Source organism: Barbus barbus (assembly GCF_936440315.1).
Source record: "Barbus barbus genome assembly, chromosome: 23".
Taxonomy (NCBI): Eukaryota; Metazoa; Chordata; class Actinopteri; order Cypriniformes; family Cyprinidae; genus Barbus; species Barbus barbus.
In genome coordinates this window covers 13,803,646-13,830,193 of record NC_136751.1, presented here as the reverse complement: position 1 = coordinate 13,830,193, position 26,548 = coordinate 13,803,646, and the positions used below count along the sequence as shown (strand labels likewise).

Genomic DNA, 26,548 nt, shown 5'->3' with positions numbered 1-26,548 from the left:
TGCCATAGCGCCAGAAATCACTACATTAACATATTTGGCAACTGGAAAAATGCAACTATGCAGCAGTGATGATTTGGGTCTGTTACAGCACTTAGGCTTATATGTCTCTGTTCATTTCCTATAAAACACAGTAAATATGCAGGGCCGGCGCCAAGGGGCGTCGCGGGCCGTGTCCCCCCCCCCAAACGAGTTACTGTGCCCCCCCCATTTTCCATCCTCTCCCCTCCTTGCTGAACGCGATCGATTTTGAAAGCGAAAGTACCGATAAAACAGCGCACATAATGCAATTGCATGCTTTAGCGAGCGTCAGCAACTGCATGAGATCACAGATTGCAGCCCCCCCCCACCCCCGACACACACACACACACACACATACACACACACACTCACACACACACAACGTGATTTGTGCCCCCCCTAGAAATTTAAATGCCCCCCGATGGAGGTGCCCTGGCGCCGGCTCTGTAAGTATGACAACATGGTAAATAAAAAATTAAGAATATATGTATACATGTGTGTGTGTGTGTGTGTGTGTGAGAAAGAGCGAGAGGAAAAAGTCCGCCTGTAATTTCAAAGTGAAGGCTTATAATATACCCTACTCTTAAAAGCACTCTTTTATTTCCTTCTTGACAACCAACCAATCACAGTCTTCAAAAGATTGTGTCATACAAAGCAACGGGGTCAACCCCGCCTCCTCACTAAGATGAAAGTTTTTGTCTTTTCCTTACTCAGAGTTGCTCTCAGATCGGTCCCGAATCGCTCTTAAGCTAAGACTCCTACACAAAAGTTTTTAAGCTAAATTAAGAGTTTTCTGAGAGGATTCTTAGAATCTTTATGAATACGGGCCCTGGTGTTTATTCTTGAAGTGACAGACGACAGAAGCAGCCGGAAGAATTCTGAAGTGTATAGGGAAATACTGTTTGCCCAGATTCAGCCAAATGCAGCAAAGTTTATTTCACAGCACTTCATAGTACAAATTGACGATGACTCGAAACATATATACTGCAAAAGTAACCCAGGAGTTTTAAGTTAAAAAAGTGGAATAATCTGCAACGGCCAAGTCAGTCTCCTGATCTCAACCCGGTTCAGCATGCATTTCACTTGCTGAAGACAAAACTAAAGGCAGAAAGACCCACAATCAAACAACAACTGAAGTCAGCTGCAGTAAAGGCCTGTCAAAGCATCACAAAGGAGGAAACCCAGTCTCAGGTGATGTCCATGAGTTCCAGACTTGGTTGATTCTAAACAATATATAAAAAATGAACATTTTATGTATGATTATATTTATTTGTCCAATTACGTTTGAGCCCTGAAAATGGGGGGACTGCATATAAAAATGTATCTTTAATGTATGTATCTTTAAATGCTTTTAACTGAAAATTGAGTGTTTAATCTTATCATTATAGACCATTTCAACGGATATTCGGTGGTATAAGGAAGTGACGTCCGAGAAACGTGCCTGGATTGCAGCAGTGAAGCGAGAAGCAGAATAGCCAACTAGCAACTCTAGGATATAATGTACGCACATTTCGATTCAGGTAAGGAGAAGTTCTTGTTCCCTTCCAGGAACTTCGAGCTACGTCCGAAGACGCTATGGGAACGCCATCAGCGTAACCGGCGCTCTGAATATTTTATACAACAGTCTAATGGATGGGCGAGGCGTCACGGGCGGGGTGACGTCACGACCAGGAAGTATATAAGCACGTGCGGCAGAGCCGGCGTCAGCTTTCTGTCATTCAGCAAGCGCTCTGTGTGTTGTCAGTCTGATTTCTGTCTTGTGAGTCTTATTTAGTGTTGTCTGTCCAAAAAAAAATAAGGAGATGCCTAAATCTACGACTGAGACAGTGGGCGATTTCAGATCGCGTTTCAGGTTGTGTGTTAGTCCCTGCCCTCGCTACATTACGAGTGGGGACACACACAATCGTTGCGTGGCCTGCCTGGGTGCTGGTCCCGTTTTTGCCGAGGCAGAGCGGCGGCTGCACTCTTGGGGCTCGCAGGCTGATCTGGCTGGCGAGAGCGAGACGGGCATGTCCCTATCTCCTCCCGCATCCGCCAGATCTGGCGCCCCGTCTCTCGGTGCGGAAGCGGTCTCTTCCCCCGGAGACGAGGGCTCGACGCTTCGTCTCTCTTCCTCTGAGGAGGTTGATGTGACGAGCGTTTAGGAGGTTTCGCCGCCTCTGTCGCCCCAGTAAAGAAAGCGAGCTCTCCACGCGGTGTCGGTCCCGTTTTTGCCGAGGCAGAGCGGTGGCTGCGCTCGTGGGGCTCGCATATGGATCATCAGATCCAGCGCCCGCTCTCTGTGCTCGGAAGCGGTTCTCTTCCCCAGAGAGAGGGCTCGACGCCCTGCTTGTCTTCCTCCGAGGAGGTGGATGTGAAAGATGTCGATGAGCTTTGTAAGCTCCAGTGTTTGCACAAGCACAAATAAAGCCGGTCCCGCTCTGCTGAGGCAGAGCGACGGCTGCGCTCGCGGGGCTCGCAAAAAAAAAAAAAAGGCTGATCTGGCTGGCGAGAGTCAGACGGGCATGTCCCTATCTCCTCCCGTATCCGCCAGATCTGACGCCCCGTCTCTCGGTTTGGAAGCGGTACTCTTCCCCCCTGAGACGAGGGCTCAACGCTTCGTCTCTCTTCCTCCGAGGAGGTTGACGTGACGAGCGTTGGCGAGGTTTCGCCGCCTCGTTCGCTCTCGAGCTCTCCGCGCGGTTTCGGTCCCGCCTCTGCCGAGGCAGAGCGGCGGCTGCACTCGTGGGGCTCGTAGATCTCGACGCTTCGTCTCTTCCTCCGAGGAGGTTGATGTGACGAGCGTTCACGAGGCTTCGCTGGGGGCGGAGCACGCGAAAATCGGCTCTCGAGGGAGCCGGCTGCCCGCATTACGAGCGGCTGCCGCGAGGAGGAAAAACCTGCCGAGGCAGAGCGGCGGCTGCGCTCGTGGGGCTCGCAGGCTGATCTGGCTGGTGAGAGCGAGACGGACATCTCCTCCCATTTCCGCCAGATCTGGCGCCCCGTCTCTCGGTTTGGAAGCGGTCTCTTCCCCCGAGATGAGGGCTCGACGCTGCGTCTTTCTTCCTCCTAGGAGGTTGATGTGACAAGCGTTCACGAGGTTCGCCACCTCCTTCGCCCCAGTGGGAGGTGGCTGCTGGGCGGGCAGCCTCCTCCGCATACCAGCTCCTCACATAGGGCTGCGCAGAAAGAGAGCGTCGCCTCTCGTGCTTCCCCGAGGCAGAGCCGAGGACAGCGGCGCTCCGCGCCGGGGACTTCGAGGCCGAAGGCAGACCTGAGGGATGTCTTGTCGGCCAAGAGGTCCTCGACGAAGAAGTCCTGATGGGCGAGCCCCAGGACTTCGGAGGGCGGCCCCTACTGGGGTGGAGCGGCTTACACCGCGGCACACGGTGACCGTCTCATTTCTGACGCCTATTTCCATGTGTCCATCCTTCCTGCTCACAGGAAGTTCCTGAGGTTCGCTTTCGGGGGCAAAGCGTACCAGTATCGGGTTCTTCCCTTCGGCCTAGCACTCTCACCCCGCTCGCTCGATCGGAGCGCTTGGCGATTCGGCATTGAGATGTCGCTCTCGCCCACATAAAAGACTTGGGGTTAAGACTAAACGCCAGGAAAAGTGTGCTTTCTCCGGCTCAGAGAACCACTTATCTAGGCGTGGTGTGGGTTTCGACGAGTCGATCCTCACGACAGTCAGAGAGTGCGAGAGGGCCAGCCATTCACTGTTAGGCAGTTTCAGAGACTGCTCGGGCTCATGGCAGCTGCGTCCAGCGTGATACCTTCTGGCCTGCTGTACATGAGGCCCCTACAGTGGTGGCTCAAGACCAAGGGGGTTTTCTTGAGGGAAAACTCGCTCCACGCTGTCAAAGTGTCACGCCGTTGTCCGTGCCTTAGACATGTGGAGGAAACCTTGGTTCTTGTCTCAGGGCCCGGTGCTGGGAGCTCCTTGTCGCCGCGTCTCGCTAGCGACAGACGCTTCCCTCACCGGTTGGGGTGCGGTCATGAGTGGCCACCCTGCCCGCGGTCTGTGGAGTGGTCGCCACCTGATGTGGCATATCAACCAGCTAGCGATCCTAGCTGTGTTCCATGCGCTCAAGCACTTCCTCCCGGACCTGGGAGATCACCACGTGCTGGTCTGCACCGACAGCACGGCAGTGGTCTCTTACATCAACCACCAAGGAGGTCTGCGGTCGCGCCCCTTGTAGAAGCTGGCACACCAGATCCTTGTGTGGTCCCAGGGCAAGCTCCTGTCACTGAGAGCTGTGCACATTCCTGGGCATCTTTATATGGGAGCAGGCGTCCTGTCGAGACAGGGGCCGAGGCCCGGGGAATGGATGCTTCACCCCGAGGGGTGAAGCAGATGTGGAAGGTTTTTGGCCAGGCACAGGTGGACCTCTTCGCCACTCGAGAGTCAGCGCAATGTCCCCTCTGGTTCATCCAGCTCCTCCGGGACTGGACGCTATGGTACAGACGTGGCCGAGGCTCCGTCTGTACGCCTTCCCCCCGATCGCTCTGCTCCCGGGAGTTTTGGCGAGAGTGCGCCGGGACGCGGTAAGCCTACTGCTAGTAGCGCCGTTCTGGCCGGGCCGAGTATGGGTCTCGGACCTGATTTCGTTCCTCGACGGCGCCCCGTGGCCGGTGCCGATCAGGAGCGATCTCCTCTCACAGGAGATGTGGAAGCTGTGGGTATGGCCCCTGAGGGGGCGCAACTCATAGCGTCCGGTCTGTCAACCGAGGTTGTCGAGACCCTCCTCCAATCCAGAGCTCCCTCCACGAGGAAACTGTACGCCTTGAAGTGGAAACTCTTCACTTCTTGGTGCGGGGACCGCCAGCTCGACCCAGTCAACTGCCCGATTCGCGCAGTTCTGGAGTTCCTGCAGGCCCATTTCTCCGCAGGGTTAACCCACTCCACTATTAAGGTCTACGTGGCAGCTATCTCTTCGTACCACGCCCTTATTGGTGGCCAGTCAGTGGGCAGACACCCCCTGGTTACACGTTTCCTCCGCGGTGCGCTGAGGCTGAAGCCGTCTGTACGACCCCGTGTCCCCACGTGGGACCTGGCTGTGGTACTGGAAGCTCGGTGCAGAGCACCTTTGAGCCTCCCGAGGAGATAACAGATAGACTCCTCACCATCGAGACCGTCTTCTTGTTGGCCATCACTCCTCTGAGGAGGGTGAGTGACCTTCAGGCCCTTTCTGTGGCCCCTTCGTGCATTGACTTAGCGCCCGGTTCGGCGAGAGTCTTTTTCTACCCCCGTGTGGGGTACGTACCGAAGGTTCCGACGGTCGTATCACAGCCGGTCGTACTCCAGGCCTTCTGTCCTCCTCCCTTCTGGGAGCACGACCAGGAAAGGCACAACTGTATGTGTCCAGTGCGAGCACTGGACGCATACATCCACAGAGCTGCCCTGTGGAGAAAGACGGACCAACTGCTCGAGTGCTTTGGCCCGCCTAAGAGGGGTCTTCCGGCTTCGAAGCCCACTCTTAGTAGGTGGATTGTGGATGCCATCAATCTGGCGTACGAGGCCTCTGAGCGTCCCCCGCCGCTGGGAGTCAGAGCGCACTCTACCCGAGGTGTGGCGGCCTCCAAGGCCTTCTGGGCAGGTGTCTCAGTCCAAGACATCTGCAACGCTGCGGGATGGTCCACGCCCCTGACGTTTGCCAGGTTCTATAACCTCGACATCAGAGCCACTCCAGGCTCTTCCGTCCTTTCAGCCTGACACCAGGCAGGGACTTGTCAGTCTGGCGGCGTTGGTATTGCGTTCCCATAGCGTCTTAGGACGTAGCTCGAAGTTCCTGGAAGGGAACGTACCAGGTTACGTATGTAACCCAGGTTCCCTGAAGGGAACGAGAGCTACGTCCCGAGCCACACTTCCGGCGTCCCTGCCCGCGCTTGCTTCATGACTTTGAAGCTGACGCCGGCTCTGCCGCACGTGCTTATATACTTCCTGGTCGTGACGTCACCCCGCCCGTGACGCCTCGCCCATCCATTAGACTGTTGTATAAAATATTCAGAGCGCCGGTTACGCTGATGGCGTTCCCATAGCGTCTTCGGACGTCGCTCTCGTTCCCTTCAGGGAACCTGGGTTACATACGTAACCTGGTACGTTTTTTTTTCCATTTGATTATTTGTATTTATTTATGTTAACTCTTCAAGTATGATGCAGCATTGTGTTTTCGTCATTGTTTACATATGCGCCTAGCTTTTTGATTCTTTTTAGTGAAAAAGGCCAAGCTTTTATTTTCGTTTTGTTGCAAGCGTTATGTGGGACATAATTAAATATGAGTTCTCATTAGTTGTCTAGCTATCTTGTCAGCAGATAAATGCAGTAACACGTTATAGAAATGTATTCTCTAAACTTGAATGTTGAATAGTGAAACGGTTAACTGCAGTAGTTTACAAAAGCTAACGTTAAACATTTTTCATCACTTATGCTTGTCTAATGTTAAATCCAACATGTACTGATGTATTAAACAATAATAGTATTATTTCTAAATACTGTGTATTAAATAAAATAATTGTTTTTCTACTTTTGTCTTTAGGAAAGCCATCATCTGTAATGTAAGACACCTAAGACAGTGAGTGCTACAGGGAGACAAGACAGTGCAAAACCACATGTGACCATATGAACACCCAGATGTGTTTGAGAACTTGAGGATGAAATGCAATGCAGTACTCGAAGCTGCTCATGGTCAGCCTGCTGCTTTTGGTATTGATCACATGTTAATAAATTTGCTGGAAACAGTCTCTGTCTTTTGTTTATATGCAGTACTGGTCAAATGTTTGGTCGCATTACTATTGAATGTTTTTGAAAGAAGTCTCTTATGCTCATCAAGCCTCCATTTATTTGATCAAAAATACAGACAAAATCAGTAATATTGTGAAATATTACAATTTAAAATAATGTTTTTCTGTTTTAATATTCTTTATATTTATTTCTGTGATGCAAAGCTGAATTTTCATCAGCCTTTACTCCAGTCTTAAGTGTTACATGATCCTTCAGAGATCATTCTAATGTGCTGATTTGATATTTGTTATTGTCCGTGTTGGAAACAATTGTGCTGCTTAATATTTTTTCTGGAATCTGATACTTTATACAGGATTGATTGATTGAATCCTGGCAGGGATTTTCAAAATAGAAATCTTTCCTAACAGTATGTCTTTACTATCACTTAACAAAACAAAAACAAAAAAATCAATTTAATATCCTTGCTGAATAAATGTATTCATATTCTTAAAAATAAATAAAAATACTGACCCCAAACTTTTAAACAGTAGTGCATGTTGTTAAAACATTTCTATTATAAGTAAATGCTGTTCTTTTATTCAAAGAATACTAAAATTGTCTCTGTTTATAAAGAAATATTAAGCAGCACAACATTTTCCCTACACTGATAATAAATCAGCATATTAGAATGACTTCTGAAGGATCATGTGACACTGATAACTGGAGTAATGATGCTGAAAAGTCAGCTTCTAAAATTCAGCATTTTAAAGCATATTAAAATAGAAAGCATTCATAAGCATTTTATGTTAGATTTTTGTTCAACCCCTTGAATTAAAGCTTAAAGTCTGCACTTCAATTTCATCTTGATTGTTTCATTTTAATTCTATTCTGGTGGCATAGCCAAAATTATGAAAATTGTGTCAGTGTCTAAATATACAGTTGGGCAAAAAAGTATTTAGTCAGCCACCAATTGTGCAAGTTCTCCCACTTAAAAAGATTAGAGAGGCCTGTAATTTCCATTATAGGTACACTTCAACTATGAGAGACAGAATGGGGGGAAAGAATCCAGGAAATCGCATTGTAGGATTTTTAAAGAGTTTATTTGCAAATTATGGTGGAAAATAAGTATTTGGTCAATAACAAAAGTTCATCTCAATACTTTGTTATATACCCTTTGTTGGCAATGGCAGAGGTCAAACGTTTTCTGTAAGTCTTCACAAGGTTTTCACACACACTTGCTGGTATTTTGGCCCATTCCTCCATGCAGATCTCCTCTAGAGCAGTGATGTTTTGGGGCTGTCACTGGCCAACACGGACTTTCAACTCCCTCCAAAGATTTTCTATGGTGTTGAGATCTGGAGACTGGCTAGGCCACTCCAGGACCTTGAAATGCTTCTTACGAAGCCACTCCTTCGTTGCCCGGGCGGTGTGTTTGAGATCGTTGTCATGCTGAAAGACCCAGCCACGTTTCATCTTCAATGCCCTTGCTGATGGAAGGAGGTTTTCACTCAAAATCTCACGATACATGGCCCCATTCATTCTTTCCTTTAGACGGATCAGTCGTCCTGGTCCCTTTGCAGAAAAACAGCCCCAAAGCATGATGTTTCCACCCCCATGCTTCACAGTAGTTATGGTGTTCTTTGGATGCAACTCAGCATTCTTTCTCCTCCAAACACGACGAGTTTAGTTCCCTTCCAGGAACTTCGAGCTACGTCCGAAGACGCTATGGGAACGCTATCAGCGTAACCGGCGCTCTGAATATTTTATACAACAGTCTAATGGATGGGCGAGGCGTCACGGGCGGGGTGACGTCACGACCAGGAAGTTATATAAGCACGTGCGGCAGAGCCGGCATCAGCTTTCTGTCATTCAGCAAGCGCTCTGTGTATTGTCAGTCTGATTCTTTGTCTTGTGAGTCTTATTTGGTGTTGTCTGTCTTGGAAAGCCAGGGAAAAATGCCTAAAGCTAAGGCAAAGACTAGGGGCGATCCCAGATCGCGTTTCAGGTTGTGTGTCAGTCCCTGCCCTCGTTACATCACGAGTGGAGACACACACAGCCTGTGCGTGGTCTGTTTGGGTGCGGAGCATGCGGCATCAGCTCTCGAGGGAGCTGGTTGCCTGCACTGTGAGCGGCTCCCGCTGCGCACACTCCGCACCCGGAAGGCTCTCTTCGAGAAGGGAGCCTTCGCGAGCCTCCCACGCGGTGCTGGCCCCGCTGCTGCCGAGGCAGAGCGGCTGCTACACTCGTGGGGCTCGCAGGCTGATCTGGCTGGCGGGAGTGAGACGGGCATGTCTCTATCTCCTCCCGTATCCGCCAGATCTGGTGTCCCGTCTCTCGGGGAAGCGGTTACTTCCCCCCGAGATGAGGACTCAGCGCTTCGTCTATCTTCCTCCGAGGAGATTGATGTGACGAGCGTTGAAGAGGTTACGCCGCCTCTCTCGCCCCAATACGAGGAGCTTTTGGAGGTGGCAACTCGGGCAGTGGCCAAGCTTGACATCAGTTGGCCCCCCGAGAGAACAACTGTGCCGCGCGGTCCAGCCTGCTGGACGAGCGTTTCCTGCGCTCGCGGCCGCCACCTCCTCGCAGGAGCCTTCCGTTTTTCCCCGATCTCCACACCGAGGTGTCGAGATCGTGGGTGAAACCATATACATCCCGCCCTTTCATTCCCGCGTCAGATTACTACGGTAATGTACGGGAATTGGACGGGCGTGGATATAGGGCGATGCCCCGGATTGAGCAGACGCTGGCGGGCTATCTGTCTCCTTCCACAGCATCGTCCTTGAAGGCTCCTACCCTGCCCACCAGGCCTCTGCGCACCACATCATCCCTGGTGGGCAAGGGGTATGCGGCAGCAGGACAGGCTGGTGCGTGTCTGCACACGATGGCGGTGTTGCAGGCGTACCAGGCCGAACTGCTGAAGGATTTAGATGAGCTGGGGGATGTCAGAGCTGAGGATATCTCAGAGCTCAGGAGAACCGCCGATTTGGCTCTCCGCGCCACCAAGGAGTCGGTCCGTGCTATCGGCCGCTCCATGGCAGCTATGGTGGCAACGGAGAGGCATTTGTGGCTGACCCTGTCCGACATTAAGGAGAAGGACAGGGTCTGCCTCCTGGACGCCCCGCTTCAGCCTTCTGGCCTGTTCGGCGACGCCGTGGGTACCGTCGTCGACAGGTTTCAGGAGGCCCGTAGGCAAGCGGAGGCGTTTCGGCGGTTCCTCCCCCGCCGCTCTCTAACTCTGGAGGCTGCTGGGCGGGAGCAGCCTCCTCCGCATACTAGTTCCTCGCACAGGGCTGCGCAGAAGGAGAGCGTCGCCTCTCGTGCTCCCCCGAGGCGGAGCCGAGGGCAGCGGCGCCCCGCGCCGGGGGCCTCAAAACCCAAGACAGACCTGAGGGATGTCTTGGCAGCCAAGAGGTCCGCGGCAAGGAAGTCCTGATGGGCAAGTCCCAGGACTTCGGAGGGTGACCCCTACTGGGGTGGAGCGACTCACACCGCAGCTCACGGTGACCGTCTCCCCTCGGTGCCCTCCGGGGATCTGTCTGCCAACCCTGCAGTTCCAGGGCACAGCAGGTCCCAGCGAGTACTATCCTCAGGTTCTACCGCCTGTGATCTCAGCGGGCCTGAGAGACTCGCCCCAGCCGCCAGACTACGCGTCCCCTGCCGGTACGCTCCAGCAAGACAGCGGTCTGGCCGCTTCTCTAACACCAGAGGTCAGTCTCGAGAGACTGATTCCCTTAGTAGATCGTTTGGCGGCCTGGCAACGGCTGCCGAACGTGTCTCTCTGGGTCCTGCGCACGGTAGAGGCTGGCTATTCCATCCAGTTCGATGGGCCGCCCCCGCGGTTCAACGGGGTCTGCGTGACTACGGTCCGCCCCGAGCAGGCTCTGGTCCTGGAACAGGAAGTCAACACTTTGCTGAAAAAGGAAGCCATAGAGTTGGTTCCACTTCACGAAGTGCACACCGGCTTCTACAGCCGGTACTTCATTGTTCCGAAGAGGGATGGAGGGCTCAGGCCCATACTGGACTTGCGTCTCTTGAACCTCTCAGTCAGACCGCTGAAGTTCAAGATGTTGACGGTCAAGCAGATCGTGTCCCAAATCAGGTCCGAGGACTGGTTTGTCACGATAGACCTCAAAGACGCCTATTTCCATGTGTCCATCATTCCCTCTCACAGGAAGTTCCTGAGGTTCGCTTTCGGGGGCAAAGCGTACCAGTATCGGGTTCTTCCCTTCGGCCTAGCACTCTCACCCCGCACTTTCACCAAGTGTGTGGATGCGGCACTGGTCCCGTTGCGACTGCAAGGCATCCGCATACTAAATTATATCGACGATTGGTTGATTCTTGCTCAATCAGAGCAGTTGGCAGTTCGGCATCGAGATGTCGTTCTTGCCCACATGAAAGATTTGGGGTTAAGACTAAACGCCAAGAAGAGTGTGCTTTCTCCAGCTCAGAGAACCACTTATCTAGGCGTGGTGTGGGATTCGACCACGATGCAGGCTCGTTTGACCCCTGCTCGGATCGAGTCGATCCTCACGGCAGTCAGGAGAGTGCGAGAAGGCCAGCCATTCACTGTCAAGCAGTTTCAGAGGCTGCTTGGGCTCATGGCAGCTGCGTCCAGCGTGATTCCTTCTGGCCTGCTGTACATGAGGCCCTTACAGCCGTGGCTCAAGACCAGGGGGGTCTCCCTGAGGGGAAACTCGCTCCGCGCTGTCAAGGTATCACGGCGCTGTATCCGTGCCTTAGACATGTGGAGGAAACCCTGGTTCTTGTCCCAGGGCCCGGCGCTGGGAGCTCCTTGTCGCCGCGTCTCGCTAGCGACGGACGCCTCCCTCACCGGTTGGGGTGCGGTCATGAGTGGCCACCCTGCCCGCGGTCTGTGGAGTGGTCGCCACCTGACGTGGCATATCAACTGGCTAGAGATCCTAGCTGTGTTCCGTGCTCTCAAGCACTTCCTCCCAGACTTGAGAGATCGCCACGTGCTGGTCCGCACCGACAGCACGGCAGTGGTCTCTTACATCAACCACCAAGGAGGTCTGCGGTCGCGCCCCTTGTACAAGCTGGCACACCAGATCCTTGTGTGGTCCCAGGGCAAGCTCCTATCATTGAGAGCTCTGCACATTCCTGGGTATCTCAACGTCGGAGCAGACGTCCTGTCGAGACAGGGGCCGAGGCCCGGGGAATGGATGCTTCACCCCCAGGTGGTGAAGCAGATTTGGAAGGTCTTTGGCCAAGCACAGGTGGACCTCTTTGCGACTCGAGAGTCTGCGCAATGTCCCCTTTGGTTCTCTCTAGCTCCTCCAGCGCCTCTGGGACTGGATGCTATGGTACAGACCTGGCCGAGGCTTCGTCTGTACGCCTTCCCCCCGATCGCTCTGCTCCCGGGAGTTTTGGCGAGAGTGCGCCGGGACGCGGTAAGCCTACTGTTAGTAGCGCCGTTCTGGCCGGGCCGAGTATGGTTCTCGGATCTGATTTCCCTCCTCGACGGCACCCCGTGGCCGGTACCGATCAGGAGCGATCTCCTCTCACAGGCCGGGGGCACCCTTGTGCACCCCCGCCCGGAGTGCTGGAGGCTGTGGGTGTGGCCCCTGAGGGGGCACAACTCATAGCTTCCGGTCTGTCAACCGAGGTTGTCGAGACCATCCTCCAATCCAGAGCTCCCTCTACGAGGAAACTGTACGCCTTGAAGTGGAAACTCTTCAGTTCATGGTGCGGAGACCGCCAGCTCGACCCAGTCAACTGCCCGATCCGCGCAGTTCTGGAGTTCCTGCAGGCCCGCTTCTCCGCAGGGTTAACCCACTCCACTATTAAGGTCTACGTGGCAGCTATCTCGTCGTACCACGCCCTTATCAGTGGCCAGTCAGTGGGCAGACACCCCCTGGTTACACGTTTCCTCCGCGGTGCGCTGAGGCTGAGGCCGCCTGTACGGCCCCGTGTCCCCACGTGGGACCTGGCGGTGGTACTAGAGGCTATGGGCAGAGCACCCTTTGAGCCTCTCGGGGAGATAACTGATAGACTCCTCACGATCAAGACCGTCTTCCTGCTGGCTATCACCTCTCTGAGGAGGGTGAGTGACCTCCAGGCCCTATCTGTGGCCCCTTCGCATATCGACTTTGCGCCCGGTTCGGCGAAAGTCTTCCTCTACCCCCGTGCGGGGTACATACCGAAGGTTCTGACGGTCGTACCACAGCCGGTCGTACTCCAGGCCTTCTGTCCTCCTCCCTTCAGGGAGCCCGACCAGGAAAGGCACAACTGTGTGTGTCCAGTGCGAGCACTGGACGCATACATCCACAGAGCTGCCCTGTGGAGAAAGACGGACCAATTGCTCGTGTGCTTTGGTCCGCCTAAGAGGGGTCTTCCAGCTTCGAAGCCCACTCTTAGCAGGTGGATAGTGGATGCCATCAATCTGGCGTACGAGACCTCTGACCTTCCCCCGCCGCTGGGAGTCAGAGCGCACTCGACCCGAGGTGTGGCGGCCTCCAAGGCCTTCTGGGCAGGTGTCTCCATGCAAGACATCTGCAACGCTGCTGGGTGGTCCACGCCCCTGACATTCGCCAGGTTTTACAACCTCGACATCAGAGCCACTCCAGGCTCCTCCGTCCTTTCAGCCTGACACTAGGCAGGGACTTGTCAGTCTGGCGGCGTTGGTATTGCGTTCCCATAGCGTCTTCGGACGTAGCTCGAAGTTCCTGGAAGGGAACGTACCAGGTTACGTATGTAACCCAGGTTCCCTGAAGGGAACGAGAGCTACGTCCCGAGCCACACTTCCGGCATCCCTGCCAGCGCTTGCTTCATGACTTGAAGCTGATGCCGGCTCCGCCGCACGTGCTTATATAACTTCCTGGTCGTGACGTCACCCCGCCCGTGACGCCTCGCCCATCCATTAGACTGTTGTATAAAATATTCAGAGCGCCGGTTACGCTGATAGCGTTCCCATAGCGTCTTCGGACGTAGCTCTCGTTCCCTTCAGGGAACCTGGGTTACATACGTAACCTGGTACGTTTTTTTTCATCTGACCATGTAACATTCTCCCAATCCTTTTCTGGATCATCCAAATGCTCTCTAGCAAACTTCAGACGGGCCCGGACATGTACTGGCTTAAGCAGGGGGACATGTCTGGCACTGCAGGATTTGAGTCCCTGGCGGCGTAGTGTGTTACTGATGGTAGCCTTTGTTACTTTGGTCCCAGCTCTCTGCAGGTCATTCACCAAGTCCCCCCGTGTGGATTTTTTCTCACCGTTCTTGTGATCATTTTGACCCCACGGGGTGAGATCTTGCGTGGAGCCCCAGATCGAGGGAGATTATCAGTGGTCTTGTATGTCTTCCATTTTCTAATAATTGCTCCCACAGTTGATTTCTTCACACCAAGCTGTTTGCCTATTACAGATTCAGTCTTCCCAGCCTGGTGCAGGTCTACAATTTTGTTTCTGGTGTCCTTCGACAGCTCTTTGGTCTTGGCCATAGTGGAGTTTGGAGTGTGACTGTTTGAGGTTGTGGACAGGTGTCTTTTATACTGATAACGAGTTCAAACAGGTGCCATTAATACAGGTAACGAGTGGAGGACAGAGGAGCCTCTTAAATAAGTTGTTACAGGTCTGTGAGAGCCAGAAATCTTGCTTGTTTGTAGGTGACCAAATACTTATTTTACCGAGGAATTTACCAATTAATTCATTAAAAATCCTACAATGTGATTTCCTGGATTCTTTCCCCCATTTTATCTCTCATAGCTGAAGTGTACCTATGATGAATATTACAGGCCTCTCTAATTTTTGTGGGAGAACTTGCACAATTGGTGGCTGACTAAATACTTTTTTGCCCAACTGTATATGGACCTATGTAACTGTATATGTGTGCATGTGTGTATTTTTGTTTGCGCACAGCTTTCCCTGTCAAACAAATAAAAAAATCAACATATCAGGTCGGGTTGGGAAATGTTGAGACTCTGTCGAGTTCTGATGCCTTTCTCCCCTCCGCGTCTCCATGCAGGCGTGCAGCACAGCAGCAGGGTACTGTAGCACACACTGATCGGCACATACAAATCACAGACAGGCAGAGAGTCACAGAAGTGAAGCCCTCCCTCTCTTTCCAGTTGTGTTTCTCTTGGTGTGTAGGTGAGTGCTGATTAACAGGACTAAGCTATATGTGCCTCGAATTTATCTAAAAGGCAAAAGGCAAATGTGACATGACACTCATGCATGCAGCATAATCAAGTGTCAGCCGTTACACAACTGAACACCAGTGGGCAGGCTCTACGGTGAGAACAAGGCTCTTCGTCTATGTCTTGCTCTGGACACAGTGTTTATGCAAATGTTTGTGCCTGGGTGACATCTTCTTACACCTCAGAGCCAAACAAGCCGTTTTTGGAGCTTGATTAAATGAATAATTTGTTTATAATGAGGAGGTTGATTTAAGTTAGGAAAATTGCAGGATGTTTTAATGGTACAAAGTCCTCTGATATGCCAAAGGTAAATTTGATTTCTCATGGAATGACCACTTAAAAAAAAAAAATCACAATATTAATTTTTACTGCATTTTTAGCGAACAAATAGAACCCTGGTGAATCTGAAACTATTAAAAGAATATTAAAACAAGAAATATTATCAACCTCAAACCTTTGAATGGTAGTGTATACAATACAAAATAAATATTCAGTGTAACCCAGTTGTTAGGTAGAAACTCTGTTAGAAACCACAAATGCCAGTGTTACTGCTGTTACAATTATTATGATAATTATGATAACAGCTTAGTGTTTATTTTGCCAAAGGAATGAAGCGTGAGGGATACAAACATTGTCTAATTATACAAACACAGATACACACACAATGTGTGTGTGTGAGTGTGTGGTCAATAAAAAAAAAAAAAACTAATTAATCGCATATTTTCTGAACATTAAACATTAAAGTTTTATAATAGGCCTATACTTTTATATTGCAATAATTTTACATTCAATCTTCAAATTGATGTAGAAACAACATAAAGACAGTATATGAAGAGTTAATTTGCAGATAACTCCATTATCTTGGACCCGGAAACAGAATTCCTTACGTCACTACTTAACAAGCGGATTATTATCAATAATGGAAACATTTTTGTTTTTGTTATACAATACTTTGAGGATTCTCTGATAAATTATTTAATTAAATAATTATTTAAAATATAAATATTTTGTATCATTATAAATGCCTTTACTATCACTTTGATCAATTTAATTCACCCTCCCCAAACAATTATTTGTATTGAAGGTTTTGGGCAACAAAAGAAATCTAATCTAATTTTAATCACATTTCTTAAAGTGCCCCTATTATGGGTTATGAAAGGTTCATATTTTGGTTTGGAAGTCCCCAACAACAGGTTGACATGCATGCAAGGTCAAAAAACTATTTCATTGTCTTATAATATGCATTTATTTTTACTTCATTTGCTCAACGACTCCCAAACGATTCGCTCAGCGATTCATTTTTCCAAACCCCTCCTTTGCGTGACGCTAATCTGCGGTGATTGGTCCGATTGGTTGATTTAATTTCCATTTCATCATGACTGTAATGCCTGATAAAGCAGTGATTGTGAGCACAGTGCTGCTTTGTGTATAGCTGTTTTTACCGCTCCAAAAGCGGCACCTAGTGGCAAAGAATAAATTAGCATTTTCATTCAGACCAACACTAAAAAACTAATAAGTGGGCGGGCAATATGCTAATATTTCATGTTGACCTCGACATGAAATGGCTTGGGATTCGTTATAAAAACGACTCTATTCAATGATTCAGAGTCGACTCTTTCTTTCGAGAGACAATAACTTTATACGTGGTGCACTTTCAGATTTAAAACTTTGCAGGATGTTTTCATGCACTTAGAGCTGTTACACACTGCATTATGCATAATTTTCAAAAATCCATAATAGGGACACTTTAAGACACATCTGCCATCTTGAATAAATCGTTTCTCTCATCACTAGGATTAGCTTGTTTGCTAAGGATAAAAAATGATACTGCCTTTATATTTAACACAAATAAGGTCTCTTTGAAGGGAGCATTTTAGACCAGCTTTTGCGTCAAGACTGCATCTATGATGTCTTAAAATACTGTCTAGGTAGGCAGCACATTTAATTTAGGAAGAGAGCTATAGTCCTTCACACTTGCTCTTGAACCTGCAACCTCATAAATCCTCATAAATATCAACCGCAGTCTGAAAATATCTCACATGTCTCTGAAGAGAGCAGGCACAGTTCAAAGACAAGATGAAAAGGCCGAGAGAAAAAGAGAGTGCAAGAGGGGGAGGAAGGGAAAAGAACATCAAGAAGGTGCTTCTTATGAAAGGTGAAGCGTTAAATGCCCTTAGGTATCGATTTTATATCACAGTCAGATCGTAGATAGCTTTAATGGATTCTTAAAATGCAGCGAAATCTTTCCCACAAAAGAAAGCCATTTGCTTTGAAAGTGGGGAGGGAGATGAGAGCGGGAGAGACGCTGCGCTCTGGGGCCGGCATAAAAGAATATGTCAGCTGTGAAATTCACGTCACAGCACATTGAACTAGATGAACTGGCGAGACATGGAAGAGAGAGAGAGAGAGGGGCAGGCCGAGGAGGGCGGGGGTGGATGGCCGACCCTGGGGGGCGGATGAAAGGGCGTTTGGAGTAGGAGAATATGAGAGAGAGAACTGGCAAGAGTGTCGTGACTGAAACCATAGACTGCCCCCTGGAGACACAGGCATGCGTTTCAACAGAGTACTGCCTCAAATACTCACTCTCTCACTAGAATGATTCACTCATCTCTCCCACACTCTCACGCAGGCACATGTCACCTCTGCTGTTTCTTATTTTAGTTCTGGATATTTATTCTTGTTCTCTTCTTTGACCTGGGTAAGGTCTGTGTGCCAGTCATTTCAGTTGTTAATATGAATCCTGATGTTGGTCACGATTGTTGATGTCTCACCTCTGAATGCTTTAGTAGTGAGCTACTAAACTGTCTGTCTGAACCTTTGCTTGCTTAATTTTTGCACGTAATATAAATGGCAGGTTTATCATCCGTCTCAGCACAGCAGTAATGGACACCTGTCATGGTTTTGTTAGTATGACCCTTTATTATTAGCTTTCATTACCAATTGTCTGCTTTGTGCAAGCAGTATTTGAATTGTCAGAGCTCTTGCACTTAACTTTTTCACCTCTAGAGGTCAGTAAAATGCCATTTAAAACCAGATCAATACAACAAAATCAATTATTTCAGTGCAGCCTAGTTTATCAAGTAAAGTCCTAATATCTCAATGTCAGGAACACACAATCATACCCAACAATTAAATATTTAAAAAATCCAAGACTCACACATATTTTCATGTGCACCAAGAGGAACGTAGAACTCTGCCTCCTTGATACAAATCATTCCGTTTGCGGTCATTTGGTAACATTTTACAAGATTCAGTGTGTCAACAGTAATAAATGCATTAGGTATCAATGCATTTCAAGTATCAACTAAAATGTACTAATTTTACAAAAGCATTTGTTGAGGCTACAATATTAGGGTGTGCTGACCCAAAAATCTTTTAAAAACCTGGGCCAAGTTTAAACCAGTAACCAGGCATCACAGCTGGCAAAGGGGCATGTCTGACTTTGATATTTGAAAATTATTTTTTGCTGGTCTTCAATGATAATGTCAAGTTACTTTAATGCTTTTGCACCAGAAAATGATAAGGATTTATGCTGATATAGTCCAAAACCACACTTTGCCAGAGGTGTTTCCAAAGTTTTGGAGGGCAGTGTACATTCAACTAACAGTAACATTTCAAAATGTATTGTAAAATATTACTTTCTGTGACAGGTTTTCCCTTTTACAGGTAACCCGTCATATAATTTTTCTAAAATTATATAAAATATAAAATTTGAACTCTGATTTGATGTTGAAATGAAATGCATGTCTTTGTCAATGTATACCCACACTAAAGACTATATACAGGAAAAAAAAAATGTGGGAGAATGTCTAGTAGCTAGTTTTTCCTATTAAGTGCTTAGAAATTGTATAAATGTGCAGTCTGTTAAATCCATTTCTACACTGACAGGCTATGGCCCATTTACAGTATGTGTCAATAACCCTTCTGAAACTTCCACTTATAAGTGGACAGATGGGGAAATATGTGCCTCACCTCTTCCTGTAGGGTAGCCCTCTCTTCTTTGAGCTGCAGTATGTTACTCTGAGCCTGATTCAGCTCCTGTGTCTTCTGCTGCAGCTCCTGCAGGGCGGACTGCAGCTGTGCCTCTCCTGTCCTCCGCTCTTCCAGGAGCTGATGCTGCCTCTGGGAGGCGCTCTCACAAACATGCTTCATCTCTTTCTCCTGCTCTTTAATGCGCTCTTGCAGCACTGCCAACTGCTCATGGAGCTCCTGCGTGGCTGAATGAATGAGAGCAGGAATCTAGAGCAAAAGAGAGAAGGAGAGGTATGCAAAAAAAGAAAGAAAAACATGCACACAGAGACACCAAAAAAAAAAAAAACATTTGTACAGATGACTAAATGAAGTTGCCTGCCTTTTTAAATCATCTTTCTGTAAAAAAACATAAAAAATAAAATAAAAAATAAATAAATACAATTTTAGTGTCTTCTGATAAACTTTTCAAACTGAAAACTGTCATATATATATATATATATATATATATATATATCACCAATAATAATCACCAATATTATTATACCAATAATATATTATTAGTATAATAATAGCAAATAACAATAGCGCAAATAATAATTGATAATTAACACAAAATCACTGTATTAGAATGATTTCCGAAGAATCATTTGACACTGAAGACTGGAGTAATGGTATAGTTTTGCCATCAAGGGAATAAATTACATTTTTAATTATATTCAAATAGAATACATGACAATTTTAAATTGTAATAATATTTCACAATATTACTGTTTTAATGTATTTTTCATCAAAACAATTGTAATTATTCCAACTTTTGACCCCTAGTGTATATATAGAGTAGATAAAGATATTTTGGCATCACATCAATTTGCCATGAACCCCTTTGCTCCCAAATCTCCTCCCCATTTTGGACATGCCCAGCAACCCCTCATCTATGGCATGCAGGCAGACAAAACCTCTCAACATCATTTCTGGACCAGTAGACCTGCCTCCACCAATCTTCCTCCGGTCAAACTCACACACAGATGCACACACTGGGTATCAGGCTCCACCGAACAGACAGTAATCAGACATCATTTATGGCCATGAACAAAGGAGAGGTGTGAGCCAAAAACCAAACACTCTCAGAGAGAGACAAGGAAATAGACACAGGGGGCTCCATGATTGTTTGTGTGTGAGGGGGGGGGGTTCAATGTAATTATGTCTACTTATGACAACTTATCTCTGACTTTTGATAATTCTTCCTGTTTTAATGCAAATAGAAACTAAGAAGATACTATATATTTTTCTTTGTGGTTTAATAATTCATGCATCAGAGAGTTTATTAATTAGTCCAGTGGGAAATGAGTCTCATGTTCGAGCCCTCCAAGAAAGTCAAACATGTTTGTCTTTACATTTGGATTATACGAAAATCTGAACTCACCTAGTTGAGATCAAATGGCCAAATAAGGATATTTACGTGCGATGTCAATCTTTGTATTCATGTTGGCTACATATGAAAAACATTTATGCCATTTTCAACAAAAAGTTTGATTTATTCACTCTAAATATGGTGTAACCAAGCAAAAATGCACATTTTCTTATATGCAAGCAGCTTTCTTGGAGTTGTACCATTTGACACCCCAAGAACTAACTGACTTGCTGACTTTGACACATTAATTGTGATATTTTATAGCAAGTTTTTTTCTTGTCACATAACAAAATGACTCTCTGCAGTTTGGTTATAATGCACTGATCGGGGCAAAAGTTTTTCAAATATTAGCAATATTTCAAAGCAAAACTGCTTCACTACTCTGATGAACAGCAGTCCAGGATCAAGACACGTACATGTCACATGGTCAGTCATTTGTACCTTGTTTTTTAGTTGCTGTTTTTCACTTTGGTATTTGTTAATCAGCCCCTGGTTTTTTTGTCTTTGGATGTCCAGTTCAATGTCAGCTTCTCTTCTGAACTCCATCTCTTGCTGTTTCAGCTGTTTGTCTTGCTCAGCCAGTTTCTGCTGGAGAAAAGCCTCCATCTGTATGCACACAAATATGGGTTAGATAAGGGCTGAGGTCAAATAAAGTAAAAGTAAAAAAAATATATATATACCGAGAATCAGATTATTATTTGTGCACTTAACCCATAAACTGACATTCAGTCTACTGAATTTATTCATTACAGAAAATGTAATACAATTTAAACATAACACAAAAGAACAGTGGTTACTGTTAACTAAACCTAAAACTATTAAAAACAGATTTTTTTTTTATAAAATAATGCTGAAATAAAATAAAAATATTGAAAATATGAAAGTTAAACTTAAAAAAATCCTTCAACTAGAAATGTTATCGGTAGTAAAATTACTACTAAACTGAAATAACAGTATATTAAAGCTAAATAGAAATACTAAAGCATACTCATACTACTAAAACTTTAACTAAAATTAAAATATAAAAAGCTAATTTTATATATGTGTGTGTGTGTGTGTATATATATATATATATATATATATATATATATATATACACACACACACATTATATATAAATAATACTAAAATAATACCGTAAAATAGAAAATAGTCACAAAAGAAGAACAATAAAAATAAAAAAGGACATCATAATTCATAACAAAATAGGAAGCCCCATGCAAATCCCCTGAACACCTGCACACTTGCATCACACTTGGCGCTATTCACGTTGAATTAATTCTTGCAAAACAATGTTAATTTGTCATTGAAAAATTACACAGCAAAACAGCTAACAGGACAAAATGGCTATGAGATACATTCATCTCTTTTCATTTTGGTTAATTTAGGCCTTGTGTTGTAGGAAAAAGCAAATACAGCTGTTTGCGCAGTCTTTCTGTGACTGCATGCTGTCATATCAAAGACTGGGATTTTTCACCAACTGTGTATTGTGAAATATTGAACTGTCAGCAGTTGAATAAAATGGTTAGAGCAATTACAAACAACAAAGAAGGGGGTGGTGGCATGCCATGTATTTTAAGTCGGGCATGACCAAGGCCACCATGTTTTTCATAGAGACCAGAGTGCAGACAGAGTGCGTGCGAGAGAACACAGCAGGGTTTGTGTCAGTGTGTGTGTGTGTGTGTGGTGGTGAGAGAGAGAGAGCATCTTAGTGTGTGTGATGAAGAGAGCATTTGAGTTTGTGTGTGTTTGAGAGTAAGAGACCACTTCCACCTAGACTTGGATGCATGTCTGTGTTAACGGCAGGAAACCGGCGGGTCTTAAATGTAATTTGCACTAAATCAAACGGCATTCCTCTTAATACTAGCATGCTGAGGGCAGACCTCAGCCCACAAAAAATATAAATGAATGTATTTCAAATAATAAAAACAAAAAAAGAACTACTTCAGACAGAAGGGAAAGAAAGAAAATGTGCTGCTGGTTCTCTGGGATAGCGACACTATGGACTGAATAGAAACTTTTCAGTCTTCAAAGGGAATACAGTATATAGAATTTAAATAAATTTGGCCCAAAAAGCCATGAAAACCATTGCATTAGATAACAAAATATCAAAACAATTAAAAATCGAATCATTATGAGAGACAATTTGCATTTTCATCTCACATCAATTTAAAAGGGTTTTATTTGTATTTTGTGACCTCACCTTTGAACTCTGCTCCTCTGCAGCATTTAGCCTTGTTCTAAAGCTCTCCTCCAGTCTCTCCAATTCTCCCACATGAGCTCTCCTCAACTCCTCCCTATGAAAAGAAAGTCTACAGTAAATACACCAACAGAAGACTATATAAGTCAACTCAACATATTGGATAACATACAGTAAATGCATAAGTGAATGCTTTAATGTCATTGAGCAAATTATCAAACGTAATGTAAAACGTAAGCATCATCAAAAGCTTGACTCATGCTTTCATACGTGCCAGGACATGAGTTTTCTAAAACCACTACATGATTGATCTGTTCAATATTACAGGTAACACCGAGGAGAAATATTAGGCCATTGGCACATACTGTAAGGTGTCTTAACTGCAGAAAGAGTCACAGTGACACATATACTGATGCATTTATGAGCAAGAATATTTTATGATCCGGTTGTTATGGAAACATAATTGTTATTTTTGTTAATTGTCACATGTCCTACAACATTCTTATATAAAACTATGACTAATCAGTCAGTCTGCAGCCTCAGGGCTAAAGAGAAATTACAAAGGAAATGAGAAGGGGCCCTGAAACATGGTCAACGAAGTCAGACAGTAATGAGTAATTCACAAGAACTACTAATCCTAGCTGAAGACATTCACAACAAATCCACCATTCACAGTAAACATCCCATAGGAACAACTTATTGCTCAGTGGTTTCCTAAGGTCAGGAAACTGAGAATGTGGTGGAAGAAACAAATAATATCTCTTTATTGTCTTGCTGCAATCTCAAGACTCCTAAAAATCCTTAGGAGAAATAAAAGTAGACAACTGAGACATGAGAAAGTTCTGAAAGAAAGGAATCCAAAATGACAAAGGGAGAGAAACGTGTGAGAAACATGGGAGATCTCTTTATTGTCTTGCTGTAGTCTCTTGCAAGACTCCCTTATACAAATGTTTTACTGCTCAGATGTTGCAATTTTATCGCAATTGGGTTTTTCACCTTTAATGGTCAGGACGGTAGGAGGAGAGACAGGAAACAATTGAACAATCAAGGGTTACTAGTTTAAATGTTTAAATTTATCTTCAATGTCCAGCATTGTAAAATGACTTACCTGTGAAAGATGTTTAGTATGCAAGATGTTTATGTTTAGTTTATTTTTTTTTTCAGCAAATGTAACACTAGTGTACCAGTGTTTTTTTTTTTTTTTTTTTTGCTTTGTTCTGCACAGCCCATTCTAGCATGTATGTAAATATAGGTTATGGTTTCCTCTGTTAATAAACCATTGTGCAATAAAACACTGTCTAAAATATTACGATGCATGTATTGTCTTTGATTGAAATGGTGTAGATAAATTACATTGAAGCTAACCAGAGGTAGGAAAAAATAAAATAAATGAGATCTCTTTAACATTTCAAATATTTCTCCTAGACAGAAATGAGCTTATTTTAAGATTGAATGAAAACTTTTGCTTGAGTCTCCTGTTTCTCAAACTTGTCTTCTGAGACAAAAACTCTAAACACACTCACGATGGTCTCCTTTAAAGCTTTAGAAGAGATCTCAACAACATCACACACTGTGCTCAGATATTTCTCCTTAGCTAAAGACATATCGTGTTCCCCTTCAGGAACTTGAGCTGCGTCCGAAAACAACACAGCAGTCAAGACAGTGAAAGAGGGCCAGTCACTCACTGTCAAGCAGTTTCAGAGACTGCTGGGTCTGATGGCAGCTGCGTCCAACATGATAACTTTTGGCCTGCTGTACATGAGACCCCTACAGTGGTGGCTCGAGACCAGGGGGTTCTCCCCGAGGGGAAACCCACTCCACACATTCAAGGTCACGAGACGTTGCATACGTGCCTTAGACATGTGGAGGAAAACTTGGTTCTTGTCCCAGGGCCCGGTGTGGGAGCTCCTTGTCGCCGTGTAACACTAGATACGGACGCGTCCCTCACTGATTGGGGTGCGGTCATGAGTGGCCACCCTGCCCACGGTCTGTGGAGACCTAAGACCTAAGAGATCACCACGTGTTGGTGCGCACCGACAGCACGTCGGTGGTCTCGTACATAAACCACCAAGGAGGTCTGCGGTCGCGACCCTTGTACAAGCTGGCGCACTAGATCCTTGTGTGGTCCCAGGACAAACTGCTCTCATTAAGAGCAGTGCACATTCCTGGGCATCTCAATGTGAGAGCAGACGTTCTGTCGAGACAGGGGCCGAGGCCCGGGGAATGGATGCTTCACCCCGAGGTGGTGAAGCAGATATGGAGAGTTTTTGGACAGGCTCAGGTGGACCTGTTTGCGACTAAAGAGTCAGCTCAATATCCCCTCTGGTTCTCTCTGACTCCTCCAGCTCCTCTGGGACTGGATGCTATGGTGCAGACTTGGCCAAGGCTTCGTCTGTACGCTTTTCGCCCTATCGCTCTGCTCCCGGGAGTTCTGGCGAGAGTGCGCCAGGACGAGGTCAGTCTACTACTCGGACCTGATTTCTCTCCTCGACCGCACTGCATGGGAGATTCCCGTCAGGAGAGATCTCCTCTCACAGGCGGGGGGCACTATTGTCCACCCTCGCCCGGAGCTGTGGGTGTGGCCACTGAGCGGGCACAGCTCGTAGCTTCCGGTCTCTCAACCGAGGTTGTCAAGACCATCCTCCAATCCAGAGCTCCCTCTACGAGGAAACTGTACGCCCTGGACACTCTTCACTTCATAGTGCGGAGACCGCCAGGTCAATCCAGTTAACTGCCCGATTGGTACAGTTCTGGAGTTTCTGCAGGCCCGTCTCTCCGCAGGGTTAACCCACTCCACCATTAAGGTGTACGTGGCGGCCCTTGCGGCCTACCACGTTCCTGTCAGTGGTTAGTCAGTGGGTAGACACCCCCTAGTTACACATTTCCTCCACAGTGCGCTGAGGCCGCCGGTACGTTCACGTGTCCCCACGTGGGACCTGGCTGTGGTGCTAGAGGCTCTTTGCAAGGCTCCCTTTGAGCCCATTGAGGAGATATCTGACAGACTCCTCACCATTAAGTAATCTATAAGCCCTTTCAGTGGCCCCTGCCTATCTTGACTTTGCGCCCGGTATGGCCAAAGTTTTTTTCTAACTCCGAGTACCTTTAGGTATGTACCTAAAGTTCCCTCTGTGATGCCACAGCCCGTCGTACTTCAGGCTTTCTGTCCTCCTCCCTTCAGGGAGCCCGACCAGCAGAAGCTTAATTGTATGTGTCCAGTGCGAGCACTGGGCACGTACATCCACAGAACTGCCCTGTGGAGAAAGGCGGACCAACTGCTAGTGTGCTATTGTACTCCTAAGAGGGGTCTTCCTGCTACTAAGCAGTCCCTCAGTAGGTGGATAGTGGATGCTATTAATATTGCCTATGAGTCCTCTCAGCTCCCCTCACCGATGGAAGTCAGAGCTCACTCAACCCGAGGTGTGGCGGCCTCCAAGGCCTTCCTAGCAGGTGTGTCTGTGCAGGACATCTGCAACGCTGTGGTCCATGCCCCTCACTTTTGTAAGGTTCTATGACCTCGACATGCAAGCCGCTCCGGACTCTTCTGTTCTCTCGTCCTAGTACACATTGGGCAGGGACTTGTCAGTCTGGCGGCGTGGGTATCTCGTTCCCTAAGCGTTTTCGGATGCAGCTCGAGGGGAACGTCTCAGGTTACGCATGTAACCATGGTTCCCCGAAGGGAACGAGACGCTGCGTCTCGAGGCCATACCTCCGGCATCCCTGCCAGCGCTTGCTTCATTCCTAGAAGCTGAAGCCGGCTCCACCTCACGTGCTTTTAAAGCTTCCTGGTCGTGACGTCACCCGCCCGTGACGCCTCACCCTTCCATTGGACTGATTGTACAGATGATTCAGAGCACAGTCACGCTGAAGGTGTTCCCTAAGTGTTTTCGGATGCAGCGTCTCGTTGACAATAGCTGTGCTGTGATTTCAGCTATACTTGCATGTAAAATTAGAGAAGCAACATATCTGTGTTTTAACTGAAAGCACAGCTCCTTTCAGACGCGCGCTGAACAGAGCAGACGCAGAAAGATGTGTGTGCACGTGCTGGGAAAGAGAGACCTCGCGCTCGAGCGGCAGTCAGCTTCAGATGCATATTAT

The 26,548-nt window shown here is 47.1% G+C and overlaps 1 protein-coding gene across 3 annotated transcripts in view; it reads right to left on the bottom strand.

Moving 5' to 3' along the window:
* lekr1 (Leucine-, glutamate- and lysine-rich protein 1) overlaps positions 1 to 26,548 on the bottom strand; it is a 140,198-nt gene that overhangs the window by 16,170 nt on the left and 97,480 nt on the right. For all 3 annotated transcript variants that reach the window (XM_079374447.1, XM_079374446.1, XM_079374448.1), the window contains exons 10-12: positions 22,457 to 22,550; positions 20,695 to 20,859; positions 18,843 to 19,109 (exon numbers count right to left, since the gene is read on the bottom strand). In XM_079374447.1, coding sequence (XP_079230573.1) covers positions 18,843 to 19,109; positions 20,695 to 20,859; positions 22,457 to 22,550 — 526 coding nt within the window. The remainder of the gene's footprint in view (positions 1 to 18,842; positions 19,110 to 20,694; positions 20,860 to 22,456; positions 22,551 to 26,548) is intronic.